General features: G+C 42.6%; 1 protein-coding gene across 1 annotated transcript in view; it reads right to left on the bottom strand.

Moving 5' to 3' along the window:
• Positions 1 to 24,919, bottom strand: part of DNAH5 (dynein axonemal heavy chain 5) — a 263,441-nt gene that overhangs the window by 4,594 nt on the left and 233,928 nt on the right. Inside the window, exons 72-78 of the mRNA XM_045006969.1 lie at positions 24,149 to 24,368; positions 23,201 to 23,406; positions 20,082 to 20,285; positions 16,629 to 16,844; positions 12,438 to 12,650; positions 5,999 to 6,151; positions 752 to 983 (exon numbers count right to left, since the gene is read on the bottom strand). Of these exons, the coding sequence (XP_044862904.1) occupies positions 752 to 983; positions 5,999 to 6,151; positions 12,438 to 12,650; positions 16,629 to 16,844; positions 20,082 to 20,285; positions 23,201 to 23,406; positions 24,149 to 24,368 (1,444 nt within the window). The remainder of the gene's footprint in view (positions 1 to 751; positions 984 to 5,998; positions 6,152 to 12,437; positions 12,651 to 16,628; positions 16,845 to 20,081; positions 20,286 to 23,200; positions 23,407 to 24,148; positions 24,369 to 24,919) is intronic.

Genomic DNA, 24,919 nt, shown 5'->3' with positions numbered 1-24,919 from the left:
CTAGCATGCAAATTTATCATCTTATATGACAGTGATACATCATGCATCAAAGTCATGAAATGCAATACAAGTGCAATAAAAAATAAGGTATTCAAATGTTTAACAAATGGAGGAGGGGAGGCACCAAAGACGCTCCTTGCTGGGGGCACCGTTTGGGCTTCATTCTTGTAAAGAAGCCCAAGTTCTGCATGTAGCCCCAGTGATATTTTGGGCTATCAGACAAATATTCAATGAGAAAAAGGAATCCTACTTCATTTACAATGGACTTCAGTATTTTAGGTAGTCCAAAAAACTGTGTAGGGAGGGGAAAAATGGTTTCTGCTTCCACTATTATGCTGTAACACCACTACTGGGGTACACCAGAATTCTGAGTCTTGAACATACATTTTGTTATATACATAATATAATGGTTAAGCACATTGGAAGTGGAAGACAAAATGCTACAGTCTTGCAGAGGTAAAGGAGGTTAGGAATCATTTGTAATTGGATATTTTCCAAAACTACAGCAACAACAGTATTGTGACATATGTTTATAACCTAATTACAGTGTCAGCTTTCAAGGCAGGGACCATTTATTACCATTCATAAAGTATGACTTCAAAGCTTGATTGTTTTCCAGTAGATTCTAGAAGCCCCCACAAACATAACACCCCTATGCTCTGAAGAATTATTAACAATTGGTCAAGTATATGTAACACAAATTAAAATTAAGCTGCTATCAATACAGCAAAAACTGAAGTTAATCACTTACTGTTGTTCTCTGCATAAATCCGTATGACAGGCATCACTTCAAAGAGCACCTTGGGCTTAGACTCAATGATTTTTAAATTTCTTCTGTCCCAACCAGCTCCTTCTAGATAGAGTCCATATACATAGACGCCCTCAGGAGGAGGAGTTGTGATGTCATCCTTCATCCACTTGGTGACTTCATTGCACAGTGCTACACTATCAAGTGCCCACCCTTTGTTGGCTCGAGTTATTTCCTATTCAAAGTAACAATGAAGACTATGGGTAAAATTATGAAGAGTGCCTATGATTTAGGACAATGATTTCAGTGCATACAGGGCCATCCTTAATCCTGCATTATCACAAAGTTAATTACACCTCTACCCCTCTACAACGTGGTCATGGGGAGCCCAAAATCCCTACCACGTTATAGCTGAAACCCCATTATATCAGGGTAGGGGCGGCAGGCCTACAGCACTGATTCAAAGAGCTCCGGTCTCCAGCAGATGTGGGGAGCCCCAGGCCCTTTAAATCACTGGCGAGCCCCGCTGCTGCAGCCCCGGGGTAGGGGCAGCAGGGCTCCTGCTGTGATTTAAAGGGCCCGGGGCTCCCCGCAGCAGCCGGAGCCCCAGGCCCTTTAAATCGCTGGCAAGCCCTGCTGCTGCAGCCCCAGGGTAGCAGCAGCAGGGCTCCAGCGGTGATTCAAAGAGTTCTGGGCTCCGGCTGCTGCAGGGAGCCCGGGCCCTTTAAATCGCCGGCCGAGCACCACTGCTGCAGCCCCGGGGTAGTGGTGGCGGGGCTCCAGTGGTGATTTAAAGGGCCCTGGGCACTCCACAACAGCTGGAGCCCCGGGCCCTTTACATCGCCGGTGAACCTTGCTGCCGCAGCAGCCGGAGCCCCGGACCCTTTAAAGCGCCACCAGAGTCCTGCTGCTACCGCGCTATACACATTATAGCGGGGTAGAGGGTACTTTAAATTATCATAAAAGCAAACATTTACCTTTTTTGCAGTACTCTCTATGATTAAAGCAGAGTTATTTCCCTCTAGCCCAGCAGCAGTGTGTTCATTTCATAGCAAATTAAATACTTTGTTGCCAACCACCCTTCTCCTCCAAAAAAAATGCACTTTTGAGACAAGTCATTTTTAGATTAATTTTCCCTTCCAGATAAATAAATAATGAAAAATGCACTAAAAGGTACCAGAGTTAAACACGTCTGCCTTTTAAAGGTCAGTTTGCAATGCTGTAGCTGTATCGGTCAGAGGATATTAGAAAGACAAGGTGGGGGAGGTAATATCTTTTATTGGAACAAATTCTGCTGGTGAAAGAGACAAGCTTTCAACCTTACACAGAGCTCTTCCTCAGGTCTGGGAAAGGTAGCTTATCTTAAAGATCAGGACAGCATAAGAAAAGCAGCCTGACTATTTAGGCTGATTTTTCCTGGGAGTGCCAGGAAATCTTTCCTCGATGATATATTATTAAAAAGAGGTCTGAATGGATTTATCTGTATGTGCGATTTTCAATTTTATATTTGTAACATTATAGCTCATTAATGTAAGTACTATGACTTAGGAGGAGAGCCATAAAACATCCAGTCAATGATATGCCTAACTGGCTTATTTGAGTGTGAACCTTAAGAGCGACTGCTTCCTGGAAGAGTGGGAACATTAAGTTAACACATAATCATTGAGTAAAAGATTCCTAAATCAACATGGTTATGTACTCGCTGGAACTACATGCAGTTGCTTATTGGAGAACTCTGTTCTTTCTGGGGCGTGAAGTGTGTCACTCCACTATATAAGGCTCGAAGGAGACTTTCTGCCATAAACCAGGCACACAATGCAACGTGGTAACCCTCGAGATTTGACTTGTGTTTAATTTTTCTTTAGGCGTGCAGTTTGTGTGTATTATCTACACTGTATATTTTTAAATGTCATTTCTGATTCCAAGATTTTTCTGACATACTGTAGTGAAGTGAGACTCACCAGCGTGGCGCTTCTTGCTGCTTATCCTGGGAATTAGCTCTTGTCCAGCCTGGAGCACCCTCTGCAGCCCTGTGTCTCGCCTGCCTTAGGGCCCCCATGTCCCTCCCAGACCCTGGTGCCCCTTTTCCTCTGGGTTCTGCCCCCAGCAGTAACCCACAGTCTGGGTCTCCCCCTCTACACCCACCTTGCCTCAGTGGCTACTGCCAGTCGTCATCTAGCTCCCACTCACTGGGGCAAACTGCAGTCTGTAAAGGCCACTCATCATTGGCAAGGGGTTAGGACCTGCTGCCTCTGCCTATTCCTGGCCTACACCTCTGCACCCCCAGTACCTTGGTAGGCCTTCAACAAGGCCTGCAGCCAGGGGGTTTACCAGGCTGGAGCTCCCCGGCTCCCGTTGCCCTTCCCCAGCACTGCTCTACATTCGGTACCCTGATTCCAGGCCACTAGCCCTTCCCACTCCAGAGCTAGAGTGAGACTCCTTCAGCTCCTGGCCCCCAGCCCTTTTATAAGGGACAGCTGGGCCCTGATTGAGCTTCCCCAATCAGCCTAGTTTGGCTACTTTTAACCCTTGTTTTACTGGAGTGGGGCACCCCCCCCACTACACATACCTTATAATAAAAGCCTCTTTTATGTCATCTGGTTGTTTGATTTGGGGAGATACTTGCTGAAGAAAGTGATTACCGGTACTTACCAGCTTTCAGATCTGGAGAAAGGCAATAAAGTATATTACAGTGCAGGGGTGCATTGTACGTTTGACCACTCTTTCATTCGCTCCCATAGACATCCTTTGCAAGTGATATTCCTAAATCTGCACTCTTAAGAGTGGAAACCCTGCAGTTCACCCCACTTTTAGGCTGAATCATCAGGTTACAGCATCCCCTGTATGCAAGAATTGTATTACCTCTGCGAGCTCAACTGGTTTCAGACCCTGCTACAGAATTCTCTCTAGGTGCTTATGACCAGTACGAAATGGCAGTGACTTAGGACAGCTTATTCAAAGCAACTATGATTTATTTATTCAAAGGAACATTACAAGTAGAGAGTCAAGGATTAAAATAACAAAAGACTACATGCATATGGTCTTACCTAAATTTGGCCTCCACTTACCCCGATGTGATAGCATCAGGGGTCTGTGTTACAGTCTGTTTCTCTGCAGATCCTCTGACCTACCTCTACTCCAAATCTCAACTTTTTAAGCACTTCAAACTTTTTTGTTTGACTGTCCCTGCCTAAAAGGTCCTGGGGTTTCCAACTAAAGATTCTCCCTGCCCTCAAGTATCTAAACCCTAATTCCACATTCCAAGAGGTATATATTCCATTGAATACGTCCTCTGAGTATGGCTGTCTATACCCAGTAGCTTTTAGATTCCTACAATCCAAAGCTAGCTCAAACTGATTTAACTCCAAGGCAACCCTTTAGCCAGAAACACAATAACCACCATGTTTACAGATTGACTGTATGGAAGAGATATGTGCAATTTCACATTCTTCACTGAGAGAAGCTACTCTGCTTCAACTTCTGACCTCCAGGTGTGACAAAGAGGACTAACTTCATTTTTTCTGGAAACTCTCCAGATAGGCTAAGCACTGAAGAGGACAGAGACCAAGGGCCCTGGTCAGCCCTTGTGTGAGAGTGTGCAAAGACGAAAAGGGCACAAGGATTTCCTACCCTTTGCACACACACCCCCCAGAGGGGCTGTTCGGAACCCAAGTGAAGAACATAGTATCTCCACCACAGTTGCCAACTTTCACGTAGTAAATAAGCACCCTAACTTTCACAATAAGCCGAAAATCAAGCTAATCCAATTTCAAAACAAGGCCAAAACAAGCCAATTCCTAAGAACCCCAACACTCTATGTGACTAGATCCCCCCCAGCATGCAGTCTGGGACTGTGGTGGGCCAGCTGTTCACCCTGACTCTCTCCTCTCCCCCCGCCTTGCCTCTGCTTGCCCACCCTTGCCGGGAGCTGATCAAAAAAAAAGAAGCAACAAGCCAAACAAGCTATAAGCCAAAAACTAGCCAACAAGCAACTCACAAGCCAATTAAGCCAAAAACAAGCCCAATTTCTGCATTTTTTCTGTGGGTTTGCCATATCTGATCTCCACTCCCTCCTAGAGACCCTCCAAGGCAGCCCTTGGCATGAAGATGGGTGGGCCCAAAATAGTAAGTACAGTGCACCATACTCAAGGGTAACATGGCAGGTATGACTGCTAAGACAGCAAAAAATTGTCCTGGGGATTTCAGCTGTCCCTTAGCTCCCCTTCTAACATGTCCGATGTAGCCAAGGGCAGAATCTAATCCTAAAAGGGCACAAGGATTTCCTACCCTTTGCACACACACCCCCCAGAGGGGCTGTTCGGAACCCAAGTGAAGAACATAGTATCTCCACCACAGTTGCCAACTTTCACGTAGTAAATAAGCACCCTAACTTTCACAATAAGCCGAAAATCAAGCTAATCCAATTTCAAAACAAGGCCAAAACAAGCCAATTCCTAAGAACCCCAACACTCTATGTGACTAGATCCCCCCCAGCATGCAGTCTGGGACTGTGGTGGGCCAGCTGTTCACCCTGACTCTCTCCTCTCCCCCCGCCTTGCCTCTGCTTGCCCACCCTTGCCGGGAGCTGATCAAAAAAAAAGAAGCAACAAGCCAAACAAGCTATAAGCCAAAAACTAGCCAACAAGCAACTCACAAGCCAATTAAGCCAAAAACAAGCCCAATTTCTGCATTTTTTCTGTGGGTTTGCCATATCTGATCTCCACTCCCTCCTAGAGACCCTCCAAGGCAGCCCTTGGCATGAAGATGGGTGGGCCCAAAATAGTAAGTACAGTGCACCATACTCAAGGGTAACATGGCAGGTATGACTGCTAAGACAGCAAAAAATTGTCCTGGGGATTTCAGCTGTCCCTTAGCTCCCCTTCTAACATGTCCGATGTAGCCAAGGGCAGAATCTAATCCTAAAAGGGCACAAGGATTTCCTACCCTTTGCACACACACACACCCAGAGGGGCTGTTCGGAACCCAAGTGAAGAACATAGTATCTCCACCACAGTTGCCAACTTTCACGTGGTAAATAAGCACCCTAACTTTCACAATAAGCCAAAAATCAAGCTAATCCAATTTCAAAACAAGGCCAAAACAAGGGTAACATGGCAGCACAAAAGAAAATATTCTCTCACACACACACACACACACACACACACACACACACCCTTCCTTCCTTCCCATGCAAGCTATTATAAAGGGGGAATATTATTGAAAGAGTAATATAAGAAGAAAACTATTCACCTGTCTCATTGCAGTCAAAAATCCTTGCGGGTTAAAGAACCCTGTCATCCAGAAGCAGTTTGGTCGGCCCTCAAATATCCAGTAGTAAAACTGACGGTTTCTTTCCAGAAGTTCAGTAAACCAGAAACCTAGTGTGCTGGAAGCCCAAGACCCCTAGAAATAGGTAAAAAAGAGGTGCTTTTTAGGGGCAGGGGATATTTAGACCTTTGAAGATTTTGTAATCACATCAATGCCAATTAATTTATCATATCAAGGAAAATATCCGAAAGTATTAGGGACATATTATTACAAGACTATTGAAATATTAAGTTTGGAATTATCAACCTCAGGCTGAAATTTTGGCCCTGCTAAACACAACGATACAAATCCAATTGACTTCGGTAGGACCAGAATTTCTCCCTATATCCATTATTATAGACAGGATTAGTAGCACCACCTGTTGCTATGGTGGTCAGACATTTCCCATTGTAAGACCCCATTTCAGTTGATTCTAACTTTGTCAAACTAATTGTTTGGGATGAACGTTTCCATGCTGGATGTCTCTCTCAGGCTGAATTTTTTTCTTTGAACTTTCAGTCAAAATGGATTGGCTGTTCTGAGACCTAGTGTAGGGGATTTTTTATTTTATTTTTTACTTATGTTAAAATTCTGTCACCTCTTTTTGAACAATAGCAACATACCCATTCTTCAGAGCAAGGACTTCAAATTTGGCAGATGGGTGGACCTCAGGTAAAGTATGTGCCTTCTGCAGTCTCCAGGAAAATCTGCCCAAATTTGGCCAAGTTATATGCCCTTGAAAAATGCAGTTCCCCTGAGAGCACCACAGAGTACAGGAGCACCTCCAACTCCCAGGGTAGGGGAAAAGGCCTACCTCAGTTTCCCCGACCATCCTCTGGTTCCAGCAAATGATGCCAGAAGCCAACCACCTTTCTGGGTAACAGCCTTAGCTTGTTGCTAATTAGCCCACGATCTCAAAGGGTAGAAGTCTGTGTTGCAATGATTAAATCTCACATTTCCAACCCTGCTAATGATGCATGATGGGGAGGTAGTTGCATATAAAATAATTGTTTTTGCCTTTATCTTTTTAAGAAAAGAATTTAGGAAATTACATAAAACAAATAGTATTTAGGTTGCAAAGTAAACAACTCAAAAGTTATTAAATGCCAGCCATAAGGGGTGCCCAATTAACCTCAGTTGGACCCCCTTCCACATTTAAAACATACCTAACTAGTGCTTTTTAACCACAGGTGTCAAAGCACTGCATTTTTCTATAAACCTGTCTACAAATCATTTGCTCATACATTAAGCTGCTTTCATGTCACTTACAGAATTGACAATTGTCTTGGGAACTGAATTTTCAGACTTAAAAAGGCTCTTTCTTAATAAAATCTTATGCAGTGATAATACAGAGCATTTGAATAGCATTTTCCATTTTCAAAGATCTATACCAAGTACCACCATAGCAGAGAGAGATAAAGAGAAGCTAAGTTATTTGACAGGGGGAGCCAGCGTCAGTCTCTGCTTCTCCATCTTATGCTCAGACTACTCCACAGAAAATTAAAGATGGAATCATAATACACTAAGTTAATTCCACAATCACATCTGTTTTTTTGACAGGTTCTCTGCCCTTTTCAGTGTCCAGGATGGATGCACACAATGAGGAATGAATAAGGTTGCATGGGCAACCTTAGTTCTGGCACTTACTGAGTATTTGGCTTTGCCACCTCAGTAACATCCATTTAGCATAGTTTTTTAACATAATATTTTAAGGAGGCTTTGGCTGTGATTCATTAATGCTGACTTCAGTTTTGAACTTAAAGCAATGATTCAACCTCTTCTGCATGAAAAATTTGTTTCCCAAGACTAAAGCACATACTTTTGAGGTACAGAATGAATTTTCTGACAACTTTGAAGTAAAAATGAGCCATAAGAAATTATGCATCCAGTATCAGATTTTTGCCCCTATAAATCTCAGTAACAGAACACCATTCCTTAGAGTCCCCGCATAGTTAAAACTCATTGAAATTCTGTGTATAGGCTACTTTGTTTTGTTTCTTTATGAATTTAAACTCTTTCTCCCCTTGATTGTCTTCATAAGTGTATTTTTCTCTTTCAGCAGAAACCTTAACTCTGTCCTGCCATAGCACTATGCAAAATCCATACAATTAGGATTAATCTATTTTAGTGTTTGTGAATCCAGAAACTGATTTTTCAAGACACATTTTCCCCTTCATAGATTTCAGAGTAGCAGCCGTGTTAGTCTGTATCCGCAAAAAGAACAGGAGTACTTGTGGCACCTTAGAGACTAACAAATTTATTTGAGCATAAGCTTTCATGGGCTAAAACCCACTTCATCGGATGCATGCAGTGGAAAATACAGTAGGAAAATATATATACACAGAGAACATGAAAAAATGGGTGTTGCCAGGGGCTGCTCCAGGCCCCAGCATGCCAAGCACGTGCTTGGGGTGGCAAGCCACTGAGGGCGCTCTGCCGGTCACTGCGAGGGTGGCAGGCAGGCTGCCTTTGGCGGCTTGCCTGCGAAGGGTCCACTGGTCCCACGGCTTCAGCGGACCCTCCACAGGCAAGCTGCCAAAGGCAGACTGCCTGCCGTGCTTGGGGCGGCAAAATGCCTAGAGCCGCCCCTGGGTGTTGCCATACCAGCTCTAATGAGACTAATCAATTAAGGTGGGCTATCATCACCTTAAAAAATGTTGTAATAATCAGGATGGCCCATTTCAAACAGTTGCCAAGAAGGTGTGAGTAACAGTAGGGGAAAATTAGCATGGGGAAATAGTTTTTACTTTGTGTAATGACCCATCCACCCCCAGTCTTTATTCAAGGCTTGAATTTTTTCATGTTCTGTGTGTGTGTGTGTGTGTGTATATATATATATATATATATATATATATATATATATATCTTCTTACTGTATTTTCCACTGCATGAATCCAATGAAGTGGGTTTTAGCCCACGAAAGCTTATGCCCAAATAAATTTTAAATGTTAAATACAAAAAATTAAGATGTGTTTACAAAAGGATTTAATTAAGAAGGCTTATAGGAGGCTTATAAACTGTCACAATTCAGCTCATTAGTGACTACGTGCATATTGTAACCAAAGCTCGTTATTTTAAAAAAAGCTAAACTAACTTTAGAAAAAATAAACCCAGTGGACTAAATTCTACTCTCAGTTATATGCAGGCAGTCTCACTAAAATCCATAAGGTTGTACAGGTATACAAATGAGAGATGAATGTTAGTAAAATTAAGCTACTTAAAGAGACAAATTCTGCTTCTGATCACTTTTCAATATGCTGCTAAGGCTTCAGATTCGGTTGTCTAATGAAGAAATTAACTTGACCCTACATTTGAGCTGTGGCCTGTTTCTCTCAAGCATTTCAAAATGAATATTGCTGCAGATGTCATAGTCTTAATGGCATTGCTCAGCATTCAGCTAGTTCCCTCTCCCACTTTGGACTATTAAGCCAGGGTCCCATTTTTATTCTCTTGCTTTTAGTGTCTGATTATTACTTGGTATTATGTTTACTTTTGTCCTAGCTTTGAAGTTACATCACTCCCACCACCAGTCTGACAATGAGTCAGAACAGAGACCGCTGTAATTTTTTTTCAAGTCAATCTTCAGACATTATGGATAATGCCCATATGGACTGAAATCTAGCTCTAAATAGCGTTAGTCAAGTCCAGCTGTTGAGAGCTCACTGTGACTGTGTCCACAGATAGCATTTTTTTCTTGGTCTCCCTTCAAGCCAATAGACATCAGCCTGATAGGACTAGAAAGTATCTGCATTCATCCATATCTGCATCAATACCACACAGGCATGTTTTGATTAAGTTAATTCCAGATCAGCTTCTACCACCACAGCACTACAGGACAATGGGTAACATTTACATCAAGAGCAATACATGAAGAGCAATGCAAGTAGGCTGGTGTTTATATGTTTGAAAAAGTGTCATTTGCATTTGGCAGTATTTAGAAGGAATCACTGATGTAGGTCAGTATCCTTGCCCATCACAAAGGTAATTAAGCCCATTATAAGAAAACACGTGCCTCCAACTTTGAAGGATTATTCCGAAGTTCAAGACAGGTAACTCAAGCTACCTCAGCCCTTACGTTCCAGCTATGTCACAGTCAAATATATATTTTTTTATCATTGCTGTTGGTGCTTTGGTGTGACTGTCAAGAAAAATGCACATAATGAATAATTCCAAAGTACCTCAGAGGCCTCAAAAACATAAGCAAGAAGCTGATATTGCTATCTTGGGAGGGAGGGGGGGAATTTAAGGATGATCTCTATCATCAATAGATTGGCATCAGTTTGAATAATAAAAACACTGAAAATGGTTAAGTTCCAGAACACCAAGCTCAAGGACGCACTGCACAGCAACATGAGTATCATCTTGGCTTCATGCTGTTATGCTCAGGGTTAGCTGAAATCTTGTGGAAGCTGGTAGGCATGACTGCCACCCTGCATCCAGGATAAATTCTGGAAAGCTATTAAGTTCCTTTCTGGAAAGAGACAGCTGAAACAATAGGAGCCATCACCCAAAAAAAATCCATATGCAATGCTGGTCAGGAACCTGAGCTATATGGGTGGAGGGGTTTCACTGGGAGCTCAATGTATTGTTACTGAGTACAGTAACTCCTCACTTAAAGTCGTTCCGGTTAACATTGTTTCATTGTTACGTTGCTGATCAACTACAGAACATGCTCCTTTAAAGTTGTGCAATGCTTCCTTATAACATTGTTTGGCAGCTGCCCATTTTGTCCACTACTTGCAGAAATAGCAGCCCGTTGGAGCTAGCTGGTGGGGCTTGGAAACAGGGTGGGCTGGCAGCCCCTCTATCAGCTCCCCTAAATTCCCTGTGCAGCAGCCGCCCAGCAGGCTATCAATTGCCGGGCAGTTCAGCTGTCCCTCCCCACACTTCTGTGTACTGCTCCTGCCCTCTGCCTTGGAGTTGCTCCCAGGAGCCTCCTGCTTGCTGTGCAGGGGGGATGCTAATGTCAGGGTGTCCCCCTACGCCCTGTTCCTGCCCCCCACTCCTTTACCCCATCTCCATAGAGCTAGGGCGGGGGGCACAACAGGGCTCAGGATGGAGGGAGCTTGCTGGCATCAGCTGCTGTCTCAACTTGCTGATCTACTTGAAAAGGCAGTGTAGTCAGAGGGGGTCAGCGTATTTAAAGGGGCATTGTGCGTCTCTTTCTCACACACATGGTGTGTGTCTCTGTTTCTCTCTGTCCCTCCCTCCATTTGTGCTGCCTTGTAGAGTGTGAGGCTACATTAACAATAAAGTGTTAACCCTTGAGGGCTCAGCCAAGTGTTAGTTCATCATTTAGGAGTAAGACATTCTCTGGCAAATATCCCACCCTCTGACTTCACCACCTCAACCAAGCTTCACAATCATCATTGCAGTGTACAGTATTCAAGTGTGTGTGTGTGTGTGTGTGTGTGTGTGTGTGTGTGTGTGTGTGTGTGTAAATATATAGTCTTTTGTCTGGCGAAAAAGAAACTGTCTCCTGTTGTGTTCCTACTGTTATCAAGGAAACATGAGTATATCTACATTCTTTGTAAATAAACAAAATTGCATCGATGAAACACCTGACTCCAATATCCATTTCTGGTCCTAACTGAAACAACTCTCAAGACCCAAATATTACATAACCACCTGGATCAAAATACAATGAGCTGTTCACATGCTGTGCAGGCAAATTATCTGATGTATCATCTAATTTTAGGCAAGCTAAACAGCTATTTGCCCAGATATCGTTTGTATTTGTCCTGAGCTTCTAGACAATAAGATAAAAAGGACACACACTGATTTTCTTAATGGATCCAAAATTGAAACTCAAATTAATAGATTTATAAATTCTCAGAAGATGCATTCTGTACCCAAAAAGTGCTGTCATGATACATGGTATTTTTCATACCTAAGAGGATTAATCTCTGCTTTAAATACAAAATGGAACTCAATCTTACCTGAGATGGCATGGCCAGCCCTTCTACAGTTTACATAATACTTCAGAAAAAATATTTCTTCTCTGGCCAACTACGTATGAGAAGTTTTAGACAAAAAGGAGTTTTTAAAGTAAGTCAGAAAGAGGGCAAAGAAGGGGGATATATGATCAGATTCTGCCCTATTTTACACCCTGCACAATCCCATAACTCCACTCTTCAGCTATAAGCGCTCTCTCAAATTTGATAATGCAGTCACAACCATGACTTCACATTATCACTGAGATCTAGCACTTCATTTCAGGGTTATATTTTCAAAAAGGGGTTGAATAAAATACATTAACCCTTTTGAAATTAAAGTATATTAACATATTGGATATTAATGATTATTAATAATCTGAGTATGTAATTTTTTTAGTCTTTAAAATGCAACATTGACAGAGGACTCTAAACAGTTTAACACCAACCTTTTCCCAAAGGGCAGGAATTCTTGCATCATACATGCAATCCAAAGCATCCCTCAGATTTTCACTCATGATGATGGTCCCATCAATGGCAAGTTTGAGATCAGTCAGAGTGCTTCGCACTAAGGTGATAACCCTCTGCATTCTGTCTATCTCCTGTCTCAAGAAGATGTTCATAGGCTGGAACGGTCCCATCTTCTGCAGCCTTTCCTTTACCTGTCAAGAGAAAGCCAAACAAAAGCAGATTCTTATAGCTAAATCAAGAGAAAGTTCACTTTATGGAAAAGTTAGATACCAATACATGATCGTTTTCATTAGACGGTTATAAGTAAGGGCAATCAGCTAGGTAGGTATTGTCACCCCTGACCCAAGCAGTAGCAGATCACAAGACCCTTGTTGGTCAGCTCTCCATTGGAAGAGACATCAGTGATGTGGAGTCCAGGAATATTCCTGCCATAATTTATGTACACTCTACACACCAGCCCTGAAATAGAAGGCATCACGGCAACTTGTAGACAATTCCCTCTTTCAGAGATCTCAGCGTGAATACCAATGCCCTGTTCCCAGGGAGCAACTATGCACCAAAACCTGACTCTAGTTTGAGAACTTAAGGAAGAGATCAAATTCCCGTGCTGCTTTCCACAAAAACTGTACCCTTCTGCTCTAATAGTATTGTTGTGGATTGGATTAAACCTTGTTGTTAAAGTTTGAGCATAGCTTCTGTCTTTCATTCAGGGTATACAGAAAGAAGAGGCTGAAACAGTAGCATGAACACTCAAAACATAGGCACATGGTAGTGCTAAAGTAGAGAGAGAGAGAGGCTGCTAGGAAGCCAAGTAGACCATAACAGAAGCACTCATAACTTTACCCTGGGAGGAAGCTAAGCGAGGAAACTTGTCGGACACGCATGCTGGCTGGAAAGGCAGATTTGGAACAGTGATCAAAAGAACTGTCTCCTGCTTTTTTTTTCCTTTCTGTGTTCAGGGAAAGAAGACTCGATATATCATCTTTGCAAATAAACAATACTGCATCAAAGAAAATACCTGATTCTATCACTATTTTTTCTGTCTATGGAGAAACAAGACACAGGGCCACAAAGTTTGACCAGCCACTTGGGTCAAAGGAGATCACACTATTAATCTCATATTCTAATACAAATAAGTTCTACAAAGTTATCATGAAAAGATGCAGAAGCCAAAATGAGAAATCAGCATGAAGAGTGAAAATTTAATTATTTTTAAGCTTCATTTTATATCTTCTGTGGTGGTAGTTATAACATAGTTAAGGAAAATTGTTCTTAAATGAACCTGATAATGACCCTTCAGGGCAGTGTGCACATCCTGATACAATTCACCTCCTGAGTCCTAATTTCACCTCCCATTGATGAGGAAGCTTTGAGCACAGCTTTTGTCTTTCATTCAGGGTAAAAGTAAAGAAGCGGCTGAAACAGTAGCATGAACACCCAACACATAGGCACACAGTAGTGCTAAAGTAGAAGCTGAGCTGAGCTAGTTTGATTCATAAATGATCTGGAGAAAGGGGTAAACAGTGAGGTGGCAAAGTTTGCAGATGATACTAAACTACCCAAGATAGTTAAGACCAAAGCAGATTGTGAAGAACTTCAAAAAGATCTCACAAAACTAAGTGATTGGGCAACAAAATGGCAAATGAAATGTAATGTGGATAAATGTAAAGTAATGCACATTGGAAAAAATAGCCCCAACTATACATACAATATGATGGGGGCTAATTTAGCTACAACGAGTCAGGAAAAAGATCTTGGAGTCATCGTGGATAGCTCTGAAGATGTCCACGCAGTGTGCAGAGGCGGTCAAAAAAGCAAACAGGATGTTAGGAATCATTAAAAAGGGGATAGAGAATAAGACTGAGAATATATTATTGCCCTTATATAAATCCATGGTACGCCCCCATCTCGAATACTGTGTACAGATGTGGTCTCCTCACCTCAAAAAAGATATTCTAGCACTAGAAAAGGTTCAGAAAAGGGCAACTAAAATGATTAGGGGTTTGGAGAGGATCCCATACGAGGAAAGATTAAAGAGGCTAGGACTCTTCAGCTTGGAAAAGAGGAGACTAAGGGGGGATATGATAGAGGTATATAAAATCATGAGTGATGTGGAGAAAGTGGATAAGGAAAAGTTATTTACTTATTCCCATAATACAAGAACTAGGGGGTCACCAAATGAAATTAATAGGCAGCAGGTTTAAAACAAATAAAAGGAAGTTCTTCACACAGCAAACAGTCAACTTGTGGAACTCCTTACCTGAGGAGGTTGTGAAGGCTAGGACTATAACAGCGTTTAAAAGAGAACTGAATAAATTCATGGTGGCTAAGTCCATAAATGGCTATTAGCCAGGATGGGTAAGAATGGTGTCCCTAGCCTCTGTTCGTCAGAGGATGGAGATGGATGGCAGGAGAGAGATCACTTGATCATTGCCTGTTAGGTTCACTCCCTCTGGGGCACCTGGCATTGGCCACTGTCGTTAGACAGATACTGGGCTAGATGGACCTTTGGTCTGACCCGGTACGGCCTTTCTTATGTTCTTATGACCAAAGAACAGCAGGAAGAACAGCAGCTCTGGCAGAGATGAGTTCTCCAATGCCCAACAGAGGGAGTGAAGGTGTTATCAGAGGAAGGAGTACTGCACTTGTCCACACTGTCCCTTTAAACCCTGCTCAGCCTCTCGAACTTATTGGGCTGATAATAAGGGTCAGACTTGTGAGATGTCTAGTTTGACACCTTTAGTTTCCTGAGAAAGATTACAAGAGACAAGGCTTTGTAAACTCACTAGTTCAGCAATTTAACCATTTGAGTCTATGTGGTGACACAGGGCTTTTTAAGGTTACTGGCTAAGTTCTCCTCCTACCTTGCTGGGATGGGTGACAGCCCTCTCTGAGGTTACTGGTTGAGCACCTCTAGCTTTTGGGCTTGTGTGAAAGCTTAAAAACTTGTGAAACCTCAGCCTAAGCACTACAAACTTGCTGACGGGGATAACAAAAGGCACAAGTCTTGTGAGCTCAAAAGTGCTGCTCTGATTGGATATCAAGTCTCAAGCTTCGGAAAAGTTTCCTAACTTATCTTCTATGGCTTGCTGCGGTGATAGCGCTCAGGCTTCTGTGAGGTCATTAGCTCAGAAATTTCAGTGTGCCGAGCTCATGCCAAGACACAGACCTGCGAGAGGTCACTGGCTCAGCAGTTCAAATTAGAACAGGTGGCTCCTCATTTCTGTTGGGTTTGTCATCATTGGTGTTAACTACTGTGAGATGATGCTTACATCATACCTGATGGAACACAGCACAAGTAAGATAATGGACAAGGGAATAACTGTATTTGTCAAGAACTGGGCCAAAGCCAGACAAACAGGAGTGTGCACACGTGCACATGTACACTGACTGTGCAGCTTGTGCATCTAGCCACATGCCACTATGGTCCTGTCTGTTCACTCTCCCCTCCTAAACTCTCCATTCTGTTTCCCCTGGATGCTAGCTAGGGGAGGGTAAGTCAGTGGCAGTGTTTCCTCTGCACAATGTGGGAAAGTGTCTATTGCAACTATAACTGAAACCAAACTCACCGCAATTGGGCTAAGCAGTGTTGCTGAGTCAGTAGTTAACTTCACTGGGTTTGAACCAGTGAAGGCAAGATGAAAACGTTACACACACACACACACACACACACACACACACACACTATATATTTCACTCTTTCACACCCACATCCACACCATTGTCAATCCCGTGAGCCATTCACTCCATTGTAAAGAAACACTGTAATATATGAAAACAAATTACTACAAGTATCTGCAGTTTCTATGCTGAACTGCAAAGTAACAAAATTTAGGAATTTTAATTTACAGAGCACAAGTTCTCTCTCACAATGTTATCTAGTTTAGCTGATGAAAACTGCTGACCTCCCTCAGTGTAAACGGAAAATCAACAAGTGATTTAATTTTTAGCAAAGCAATAATGCCCATCAGTACAATTTTAGCAACCTCACTATGAACATTTACATCCCATTCAGGCTTCCTCAGTATATATTTTTAAAGCATTTATCAGTGTAAATTGATTCACTAAAGCTTTTTAAGAAGATTATATGGGACTTTTCTGTGTTTTTTTGCACATACATAAGGCAAGACAGAGCAGATGTCATTTCTGACAGGATTTCATGAACTCACTTCAAAAGGTGCATAATCATCAGGAAGCTTCTCCAACATATCATCAGCCAATCTAGCTACCACCGCCTCTCTAGTCTCGCCTCCTCCACTGGAACTGTCTTTAGGTTGAATACTGAGGATAGTATCCAACACATCCTTGGCAAGCTTGCTTTGGTAAGTGATATCAGCATTGGGATGCAGCCCAAATACCTCAGGAGTGTCATAAGCAGGCAGGGTCTAGATGATCAAACACACAGAATTGTAATTGGAGGTAAAACTCATAAATACCAGCTGTAAAAAAGCCAGAGGAATAAAAGCAGTTACTACCCTATAAAATAAAAAAGCTTTATTTTCCTAATTTTGTCATCCTGTGATGCTCATATAGCAGCCTTCAATGCAAAGAATCCAGTGCTTCCCAAAACCTAGCACTGAAGCACAAACCCTGCTGACTGCAACCACTTAGGGTACGTCTACACAATCCAGCGGGGGTCGATTTATCGCGTCTAGACCCCGAGCGCTCTCCTGTCGACTCCTGTACTCCAGCTCAGCGAGAGGCGCAGGCAGAGTCGATGGGGGAGCAGCAGCAGTCGATTCACTGCGGTGAAGACACCACAGTAAGTCAATTTAAGTACATCGACTTCAGCTACGTTATTCACATAGCTGAAGTTGCGTAACTTAGATCGATCCCCGCCCCAGTGTAGACCAGGCCTTAGTATGCAACATCCCCCTATGTGTGAGTAGTCATTTTCCACTTCAGACTCCCCTAACATTTCCTGTGAGGTAGGGCCAAGAGCCTGGACTCCCATTCTCCATTTCTCCTTTGATAATTCATAGACTCTAGGACTGAAAGGGACCTCAAGAGGTCATCGAGTCCAGTCCCCTGCCCTCATGGCAGGACCAAATACTGTCTACACCATCCCTGATAGACATTTATCTAACCTACTCTTAAATATCTCCAGAGATGGAGATTCCACAACCTCCCTAGGCAATTTATTCCAGTGTTTAACCACCCTGACAGTTAGGAACTTTTTCCTAATGTCCAACCTAAACCTCCCTTGCTGCAGTTTAAGCCCATTGCTTCTTGTTCTATCATTAGAGGCTAAGGTGAACAAGTTTTCTCCCTCCTCCTGATGACACCCTTTTAGATACCTGAAAACTGCTATCATGTCCCCTCTCAGTCTTCTCTTTTCCAAACTAAACAAACCCAATTCTTTCAGCCTTCCTTCATAGGTCATGTTCTCTAGACCTTTAATCATTCTTGTTGCTCTTCTCTGGACCCTCTCCAATTTCTCCACATCTTTCTTGAAATGCGGTGCCCAGAACTGGACACAATACTCCAGTTGAGGCCTAACCAGCGCAGAGTAGAGCGGAAGAATGACTTCTCGTGTCTTGCTCACAACACACCTGTTAATGCATCCCAGAATCACGTTTGCTTTTTTTGCAACAGCATCACACTGTTGACTCATATTTAGCTTGTGGTCCACTATAACCCGTAGATCCCTTTCTGCCGTACTCCTTCCTAGACAGTCTCTTCCCATTCTCTATGTGTGAAACTGATTGTTCCTTCCTAAGTGGAGCACTTTGCATTTGTCTTTGTTAAACTTAATCCGGTTTACCTCAGACCATTTCTCCAATTTGTCCAGATCATTTTGAATTATGACCCTGTCCTCCAAAGCAGTTGCAATCCCTCCCAGTTCAGTATCATCTGCAAACTTAATAAGCGTACTTTCTATGCCAACATCTAAGTCGTTGATGAAGATATTGAACAGAGCCGGTCCCAAAACAGACCCCCGCGGAACCCCACTTGTTATACCTTTCCAGCAGGATTGGGAACCATTAATAACTACTCTCTGAGTATGGTTATCCAGCCAGTTATGCACCCACCTTATAGTAGCCCCATCTAAATTGTATTTGCCTAGTTCATTGATAAGAATACCATGCGAGACCGTATCAAATGCCTTACTAAAGTCTAGGTATACCACATCCACCGCTTCTCCCTTATCCACAAGACTCGTTATCCTATCAAAGAAAGCTATCAGATTGGCTTGACATGATTTGTTCTTTACAAATCCATGCTGGCTATTCCCTATCATCTTACCACCTTCCAAGTGTTTGCAGATGGTTTCCTTAATTACTTGCTCCATGTAGCAGGGTGAACCCCTGCTCCTGCCCGGAGGGGTTTAAAAGTGGCTTGGCAGGGCTTGAGAGCGGTGGCTCTAAAAGCTGGGCTGATTGGGGAAGTGGCTGCAGCTGGGCCACACCCCAATCAGGCCACAGCTGGCCCCTATAAAAGGCCAGGGAAGCCAGACGCACAGGCAGTCTCTCTCTGCCTTCAGAGAGAGAAGGGCCTAGCTGCAGGGAGCTTGAGGCTGGATACCTGAGTGAAGCAGGGCTGGGGAAAGGCTGAGGAGCTGGGGAGCTCCAGCCTGGAAAGCCCCAGGCTGCGGCCTAGCAGAGGGCTAACAGATACTGGGGGTTGCAGAGGGCAGCCCAGGTGTAGGCCAAAGCAGCAGGTCCAAAACCTCCAGTGATGAGTTGGCTGATACTGCAGTCTGCCCCAGAATGTGGGGCTAGACAATGACTGGCAGTAGCCATATACTGAGGCAAGGTAGGGATAGAAGGAGGGTGTTCCCTGAGGAGGGGAAACTCAGAGAGAAAGGGGTTACTGCTAGGGGGCAGCACCCCATGTAAAAGGGCACCGGGTCCAGGGAGGGACACGGGGGGCCAGAAGACAGGCGGATCACCAGCCTGCAGAGGGCGCTCCCGTGCTGGAAATAGAGCTAATTCCCAGAGTCACCAGCAGGAGGCGCCGCAGGGGTGAGTCCGACCCGTCTACACTCCATTATCTTCCCTGGCACAGAAGTTAAACTAACTGGTCTGTAGTTTCCTGGGTTGTTTTTATTTCCCTTTTTATAGATGGGCACTATATTTGCCCTTTTCCAGTCTTCTGGAATCTCTCCCGTCTCCCATGATTTTCCAAAGATAATAGCCAGAGGTTCAGATACCTCCTCTATTAGCTCCTTGAGTATTCTAGGATGCATTTCATCAGGCCCTGGTGACTTGCAGGCATCTAACTTTTCTAAGAGATTTTTAACTTGTTCTTTTTTTATTTTATCTTCTAAACCTACCCACTTCCCATTAGCATTCCCTATGTTAGGCATTCCTTCAGACTTCTCAGTGAAGACCAAAACAAAGAAGTCATTAAGCATCTCTGCCATTTCCAAGTTTCCTGTTACTGTTAATGGTCTCTCTAGGTGGTACTTCTCTCAAGGGAGATAAAAGGGAAAATAAAGTGTAGGCTACTGGAACAGCATTATAAGTCCTTCACTAGCAGATATTTAGGCAAGTATGCAGACAGGAGAAAAATCTGTCTAGCAGACTGAAACTAAAGGAAGATGCTGAAGGGTAGAAAGAACTTGGATGAGTGTTTATTAGTATTGTTTTCACTTGGTAAGAGCTTGGTACTGTACAGACCTGTATGTACTGAAGGTACTGATCCACTGTGGTACATTTGGGTATGCTGTACCCTTTGTAAAAGCAGAAGTCTTGACTGAACATGTTTTCACTGAACCAGACCTTAGCAAATGTGTTCAGCAGTCTTTTGTCATAGTCATCAGTCACTCGACCTCCATACTGGATTTCGCCTACCATGTAGCGAACAGTATTCCAGGAGACACCCTAAAACAACATACAAACATTAATTGTGGCTAAACCTCCCTGAATTTCATGCAGAGCTCTGTTAACATCTTCGTGTGTCTGTATACATACAGTATTGTATATAGGCCCAGATCATCTGACCCTCTTGAGGGCGAAATTGACTTTACACCACCCTTGTGTTCCCCTGATCTTGAGGTCTGCTCAATCCTCACACAACTTGTAGTGGCTTAAGTAACAAGGGGCTGTTCTGACAGCTGGGATACCTCTGGCACAGCTTCACTCCAACCATGCCCCTAAATGCCATTTACAATGGAGATGACAATGAGCTTTGCCAGAGAAGCAACTATGGTTCACTACACTGTTTTGGATTCTCCCATCCAGAGACATCTTCAGGAGTCTAGTTAAGCCAACTTTACAGTCCCTTTTTGCTGCCACAGTGTCACAGAAGGGCCACAGAAGCATGGAATAGCTGGTCAGTAGTAATATGCTTTCTGCTTAGGTCATTTAAACAAAATCCACCACCACTGCAGTGCAGCAATAATTAGGATTATCTCTGTGGACTCCTAACTGCTGCTCTGATGTCCCACTGTATTTAGTTTTTAGGCAGGGGATGCATTGGGTTTCAGAAAATTCATCAGCATCTTTAACTTTCACAAAATTAGTACCAACAAATTTCAAACAACATTTTCCTAAATGTGATACTCTCCTCACAGATGCACATGTACAGCTTGCCATCCAACCCGTTCCCCAAAATTGGCATGGGCATGGATCCTGCTTTATGAGAAGCACTGATTTATGAAGACAAGGTCAAAAAGCAAGTGCTAATTCCATTAAATCACACATAATTGAACTATAATATTAAAACATTTGTTATAAAACACAACATCATTCTGAAATACAAAAAACAACTTTTAGCCATTTAACACTATCTCACAATAAACTCTATGTCATGGTGTGTTTGGCTGTATTAATTTCGATGGAATATAGGTGTCCAAAAAGTCAAAGGTGATAGCATAACGCAGTCACTGTCCAACATCAAGCAGTCTTAAACAAGCTTCAGTATTTGGTATACAGAGGCCTCAGCCTGCTTAGTACTCTGGCAAACAAACCATTAGAAATCTTTTTAACCCTTTAAATATTTAGAAAAGAAGGGGAAAAAAGACAGTTAAGGCATTTTCTATGTAAAGTATTAAATAAGGTTTTCATTTTTACAACATACCTTGGTCCTTTAAGCTATGGAAAGTTTTTAAAAGGACAATTTGACAGTCCTTTAGATGGTATTAAAGATGGTAATAACTGTCCTATTTAGAACAGGAGTACTTGTGGCACCTTAGAGACTAACAAATTTATTTCACCATAAGCTTTCGTGGGCTACAGCTCACTTCTTCGGATGCATAGAATGGAACACACAGACAGAAGATATTTATACATACAGAGAACATGAAAAGGTGGAAGTACGCATACCAACTGGAAGAGTCCAATCAATTGAGATGAACTATCATCAGCAGGAGAAAAAAAACCTTTGAAGTGATAATTGAGATGACCCATAGAAGGTGTGAGGAGAACTTAACATAGGGAAATAGATTCAATTAGTGTAATAACCCAACCATTCCCAGTCTCTCTCCTATTTAGGGAAATGAGAAGTTAGCTAAAATAGCCTGGATCTCTTATTGCTGCTGGTAAAGTCTGATCCCTTTTTCTTGAAGACAAAACGAAAAAAGCACATGCAAAAGGGAAAAGAAAAGAATAGCAAAATAAATCGGTTTCTATTTTTGGGGTTGACTCTCACTTGCAACCTCACTGCTGGAAAAACACAGACATCACACTTGGTCTTATCAGCCATTCTGGGACCTGACAAACTTACACTAGCATCAGGTTGCTTTGGGCATTGTTTTTAGCTGCCTCTCTGCTCACAGGCTTGCAGCAGTGTTGTAAAATATATAGTCTTAGCCAGCTAAGCCAGACTCTTTTCAGACAGAAGGCAATAGGAGAGAAATAGGAAAGAGAAGAATTAAGGTGGGGAAGGAAAAGGATGCACCAGGAGGGGGTGAGAAAGTCTCATATCCCCAGCGGTGTTTGGGGTTTAGTTGGAGCCAACAGTGTCATCTGGGTCTCTCACTCTGGCTTGGTCTGGTCAGGACATCTCAGGATTAGGATGACAAAGGCCCAAGAGTGTCATGGTGGACTCTGGGGTTCCAGGAGATAAAGGGGATGGAAGCCATAATGATAACGCTCGCTCCTTCCTGTTTGTCAGTCTTTCAGTCAGCCATAGTCTGTTAATTTCCTGCCCTCCCCCCAAGTCTTTCTGAGGACCCCAAAAGGAGACAAATGGGTGGACTAGCTCTTCCCCTCATTACTTTGTCCACCAATTACATCTGTTTTCCAACACACCAATTTTGAGTCACTGATTTCTGGTCCCACACTTTCCTTCTTTAGCAAATACGATCTCACAGTCCTTGGGTTATATCATTAAGCCTTTTTGTTTGGACTAATTCAGTCTGTTTCCCCTGTGCACTCCCCCCCCCACCACCACCAACATTTATTGTTACAGGTTATTTTAACATTTTGTGAATTGTTAGTCACTTTCTACAGTGAGGCTTGCAACTGGGGCAAGCCTACTAGGCTCCAAATATTGCTGCAGTTTACAGCTCCCCTTTTTTTGCATATATATATATTTGGATTAATTAAAAAATAGCCACCGCAAGCATAACTGGAAAACATACACATGGTTAAAAACTGGATTTAAAATGTTATCCCCCACTGAGCAGTTGTATTTATATTTCAACATATGTAGACAAGTGTTTTCAACGCTGTGGGCACTCAATATATCTAGAGTTAAAGGAACAAGCTTTTTAAAATCTAGCATTCATATTTGTATTTCAGTTGTTTGGGACCATCCATAATATTCCAGTTACCCAAACTATTGAATTAAGTACCTTCTTGATGTCCATGTCATCTAAATGATTCTGGATGAACTGCACAGTGGCATTAAAGTCAGCCTGGTTAAACTCATAGGGGATGTTCCAACCCAGTGGTCCAAATTTGCGTCTTTCTTGAACTGTGGAGTGCAGGAAACCAACAGCGTATAACATTGGTTTCCATTGCACCATGTTACTGACATCCAGGAGATCTTGGTTCACACCTGTTGGAAAAAAGTGGACATCACAAGCCATAAACTACCAGCATTTTAGTTTCAGTATGATCTATTACTAAAATACCCCTCCCTGTGGTACTTAGTTAGCTTTGAATCTCTCCAGAGATGCATTTACTATATCACAAAGCACTCTAGTCTAGAGAAAGTATGCTACCTCTTTTTAGGTAGCACAAGTTAGCATAAAGTTCAGAAATATAAATGCACACACTACAGTGCACATCTGGTGCATTTATCGTATCAACAACAAATATTTCCTTTGAGGACAGGAAATACAACTTTTTAGTTCCCAGAAAAGCACAGAAAAATCATCGCTCTAGCATGATAAAATCAGCATATGGCGTTTCATCATAAAAAGTGCAAGGGTGTTCCATTATTAAATTATGTGTTAAAAAGCATTTTAAGCAAGACACTGGAGGTTATAATTTGTGGGAAAAAAATTCCTGTTTTTATATCAGATGAGTTCAGCAGCTCTCCAATTTCTCTCAATTTTCTTTTCATCTGGCTTCATCTTAGGGCCAAGTTATGCCCTGGAATCCACATGCACAATTCTTCTTGTTATCAGTTTGAACGGATAAGGTCTGCAGGTAGTGTCCAACATTTCATCCTGATTCTATCAAGAATTGCAACATGATCACATGGTAACATAAGTGGGGCTGGAAGGAAGGAAGGACCTATTTAATTGTGTACCGCTAAAATTATATTTTATTCCCTACTGATTTTTTTCACTCACCACCATATGTTCTCTTCAGACTAGCTTTGAGCCCCTGTGGAGGTTCATTGGTGAATTTAATGGACATTTGAAGAAGGGTAATGGGGAACTGCCGGTGAACCTCAGTGGTCATCCACAAGCGAAAGTTCTCATGGACAGTCTCAGTTTCTATAATAGTGTCCATCAGCTCATCCAAAAAGTCAAGCCCCAGGTGGCAGTTCTGAAGAAGTGCCCATCCTCCCTAGTGCAACAAAAGAGAACAAGATGTGATATGCATTTGTGTGGTATTTAAATTTATTTGCAAACTGAAAACACTAAATGACATTTTACTTATCATTACAATTATAAACGTATCAAACAATTCTAATTTACAGCCTGATAATCAAATGTATCCAGCAGATCATGTGCAGCAAGGTGGGAAGAATTTAAGTAACATATTCTTCCACATTCCAGTTCTAAGCTTGTCAACTCAGCATCAAATCCTCATCAATTCAAACTAGTGCCTTTCAGAACTTTATATTTTCCCATGTAAAACTCAAGAGCTGGCAGCCAGTTCACATGCTAATTGTATAACTAAGATATAAGAACGGCCATACTGGGTCAGACCAAAGGCCCATCTAGCCCAGTATCTTGTCTACCGACAGCAGCCAATATCAGGTGTCCCAGAGGAATGAACAGAACAGGTAATCATCAAGTGAGACCATTCCCTGTTGTTCATCCCCTGGCTAGGGACACCATCCCTGTCCATCCTGACTAATAGCCATTAATGGAGTGACAAAGTATTTCTCATCT

Source organism: Mauremys mutica, chromosome 2 (assembly GCF_020497125.1).
Source record: "Mauremys mutica isolate MM-2020 ecotype Southern chromosome 2, ASM2049712v1, whole genome shotgun sequence".
In the NCBI taxonomy this organism is placed as follows: Eukaryota; Metazoa; Chordata; order Testudines; family Geoemydidae; genus Mauremys; species Mauremys mutica.
Note: the sequence above shows the minus strand (reverse complement) of the source record. Positions and strands in the feature narration are given on the sequence as shown.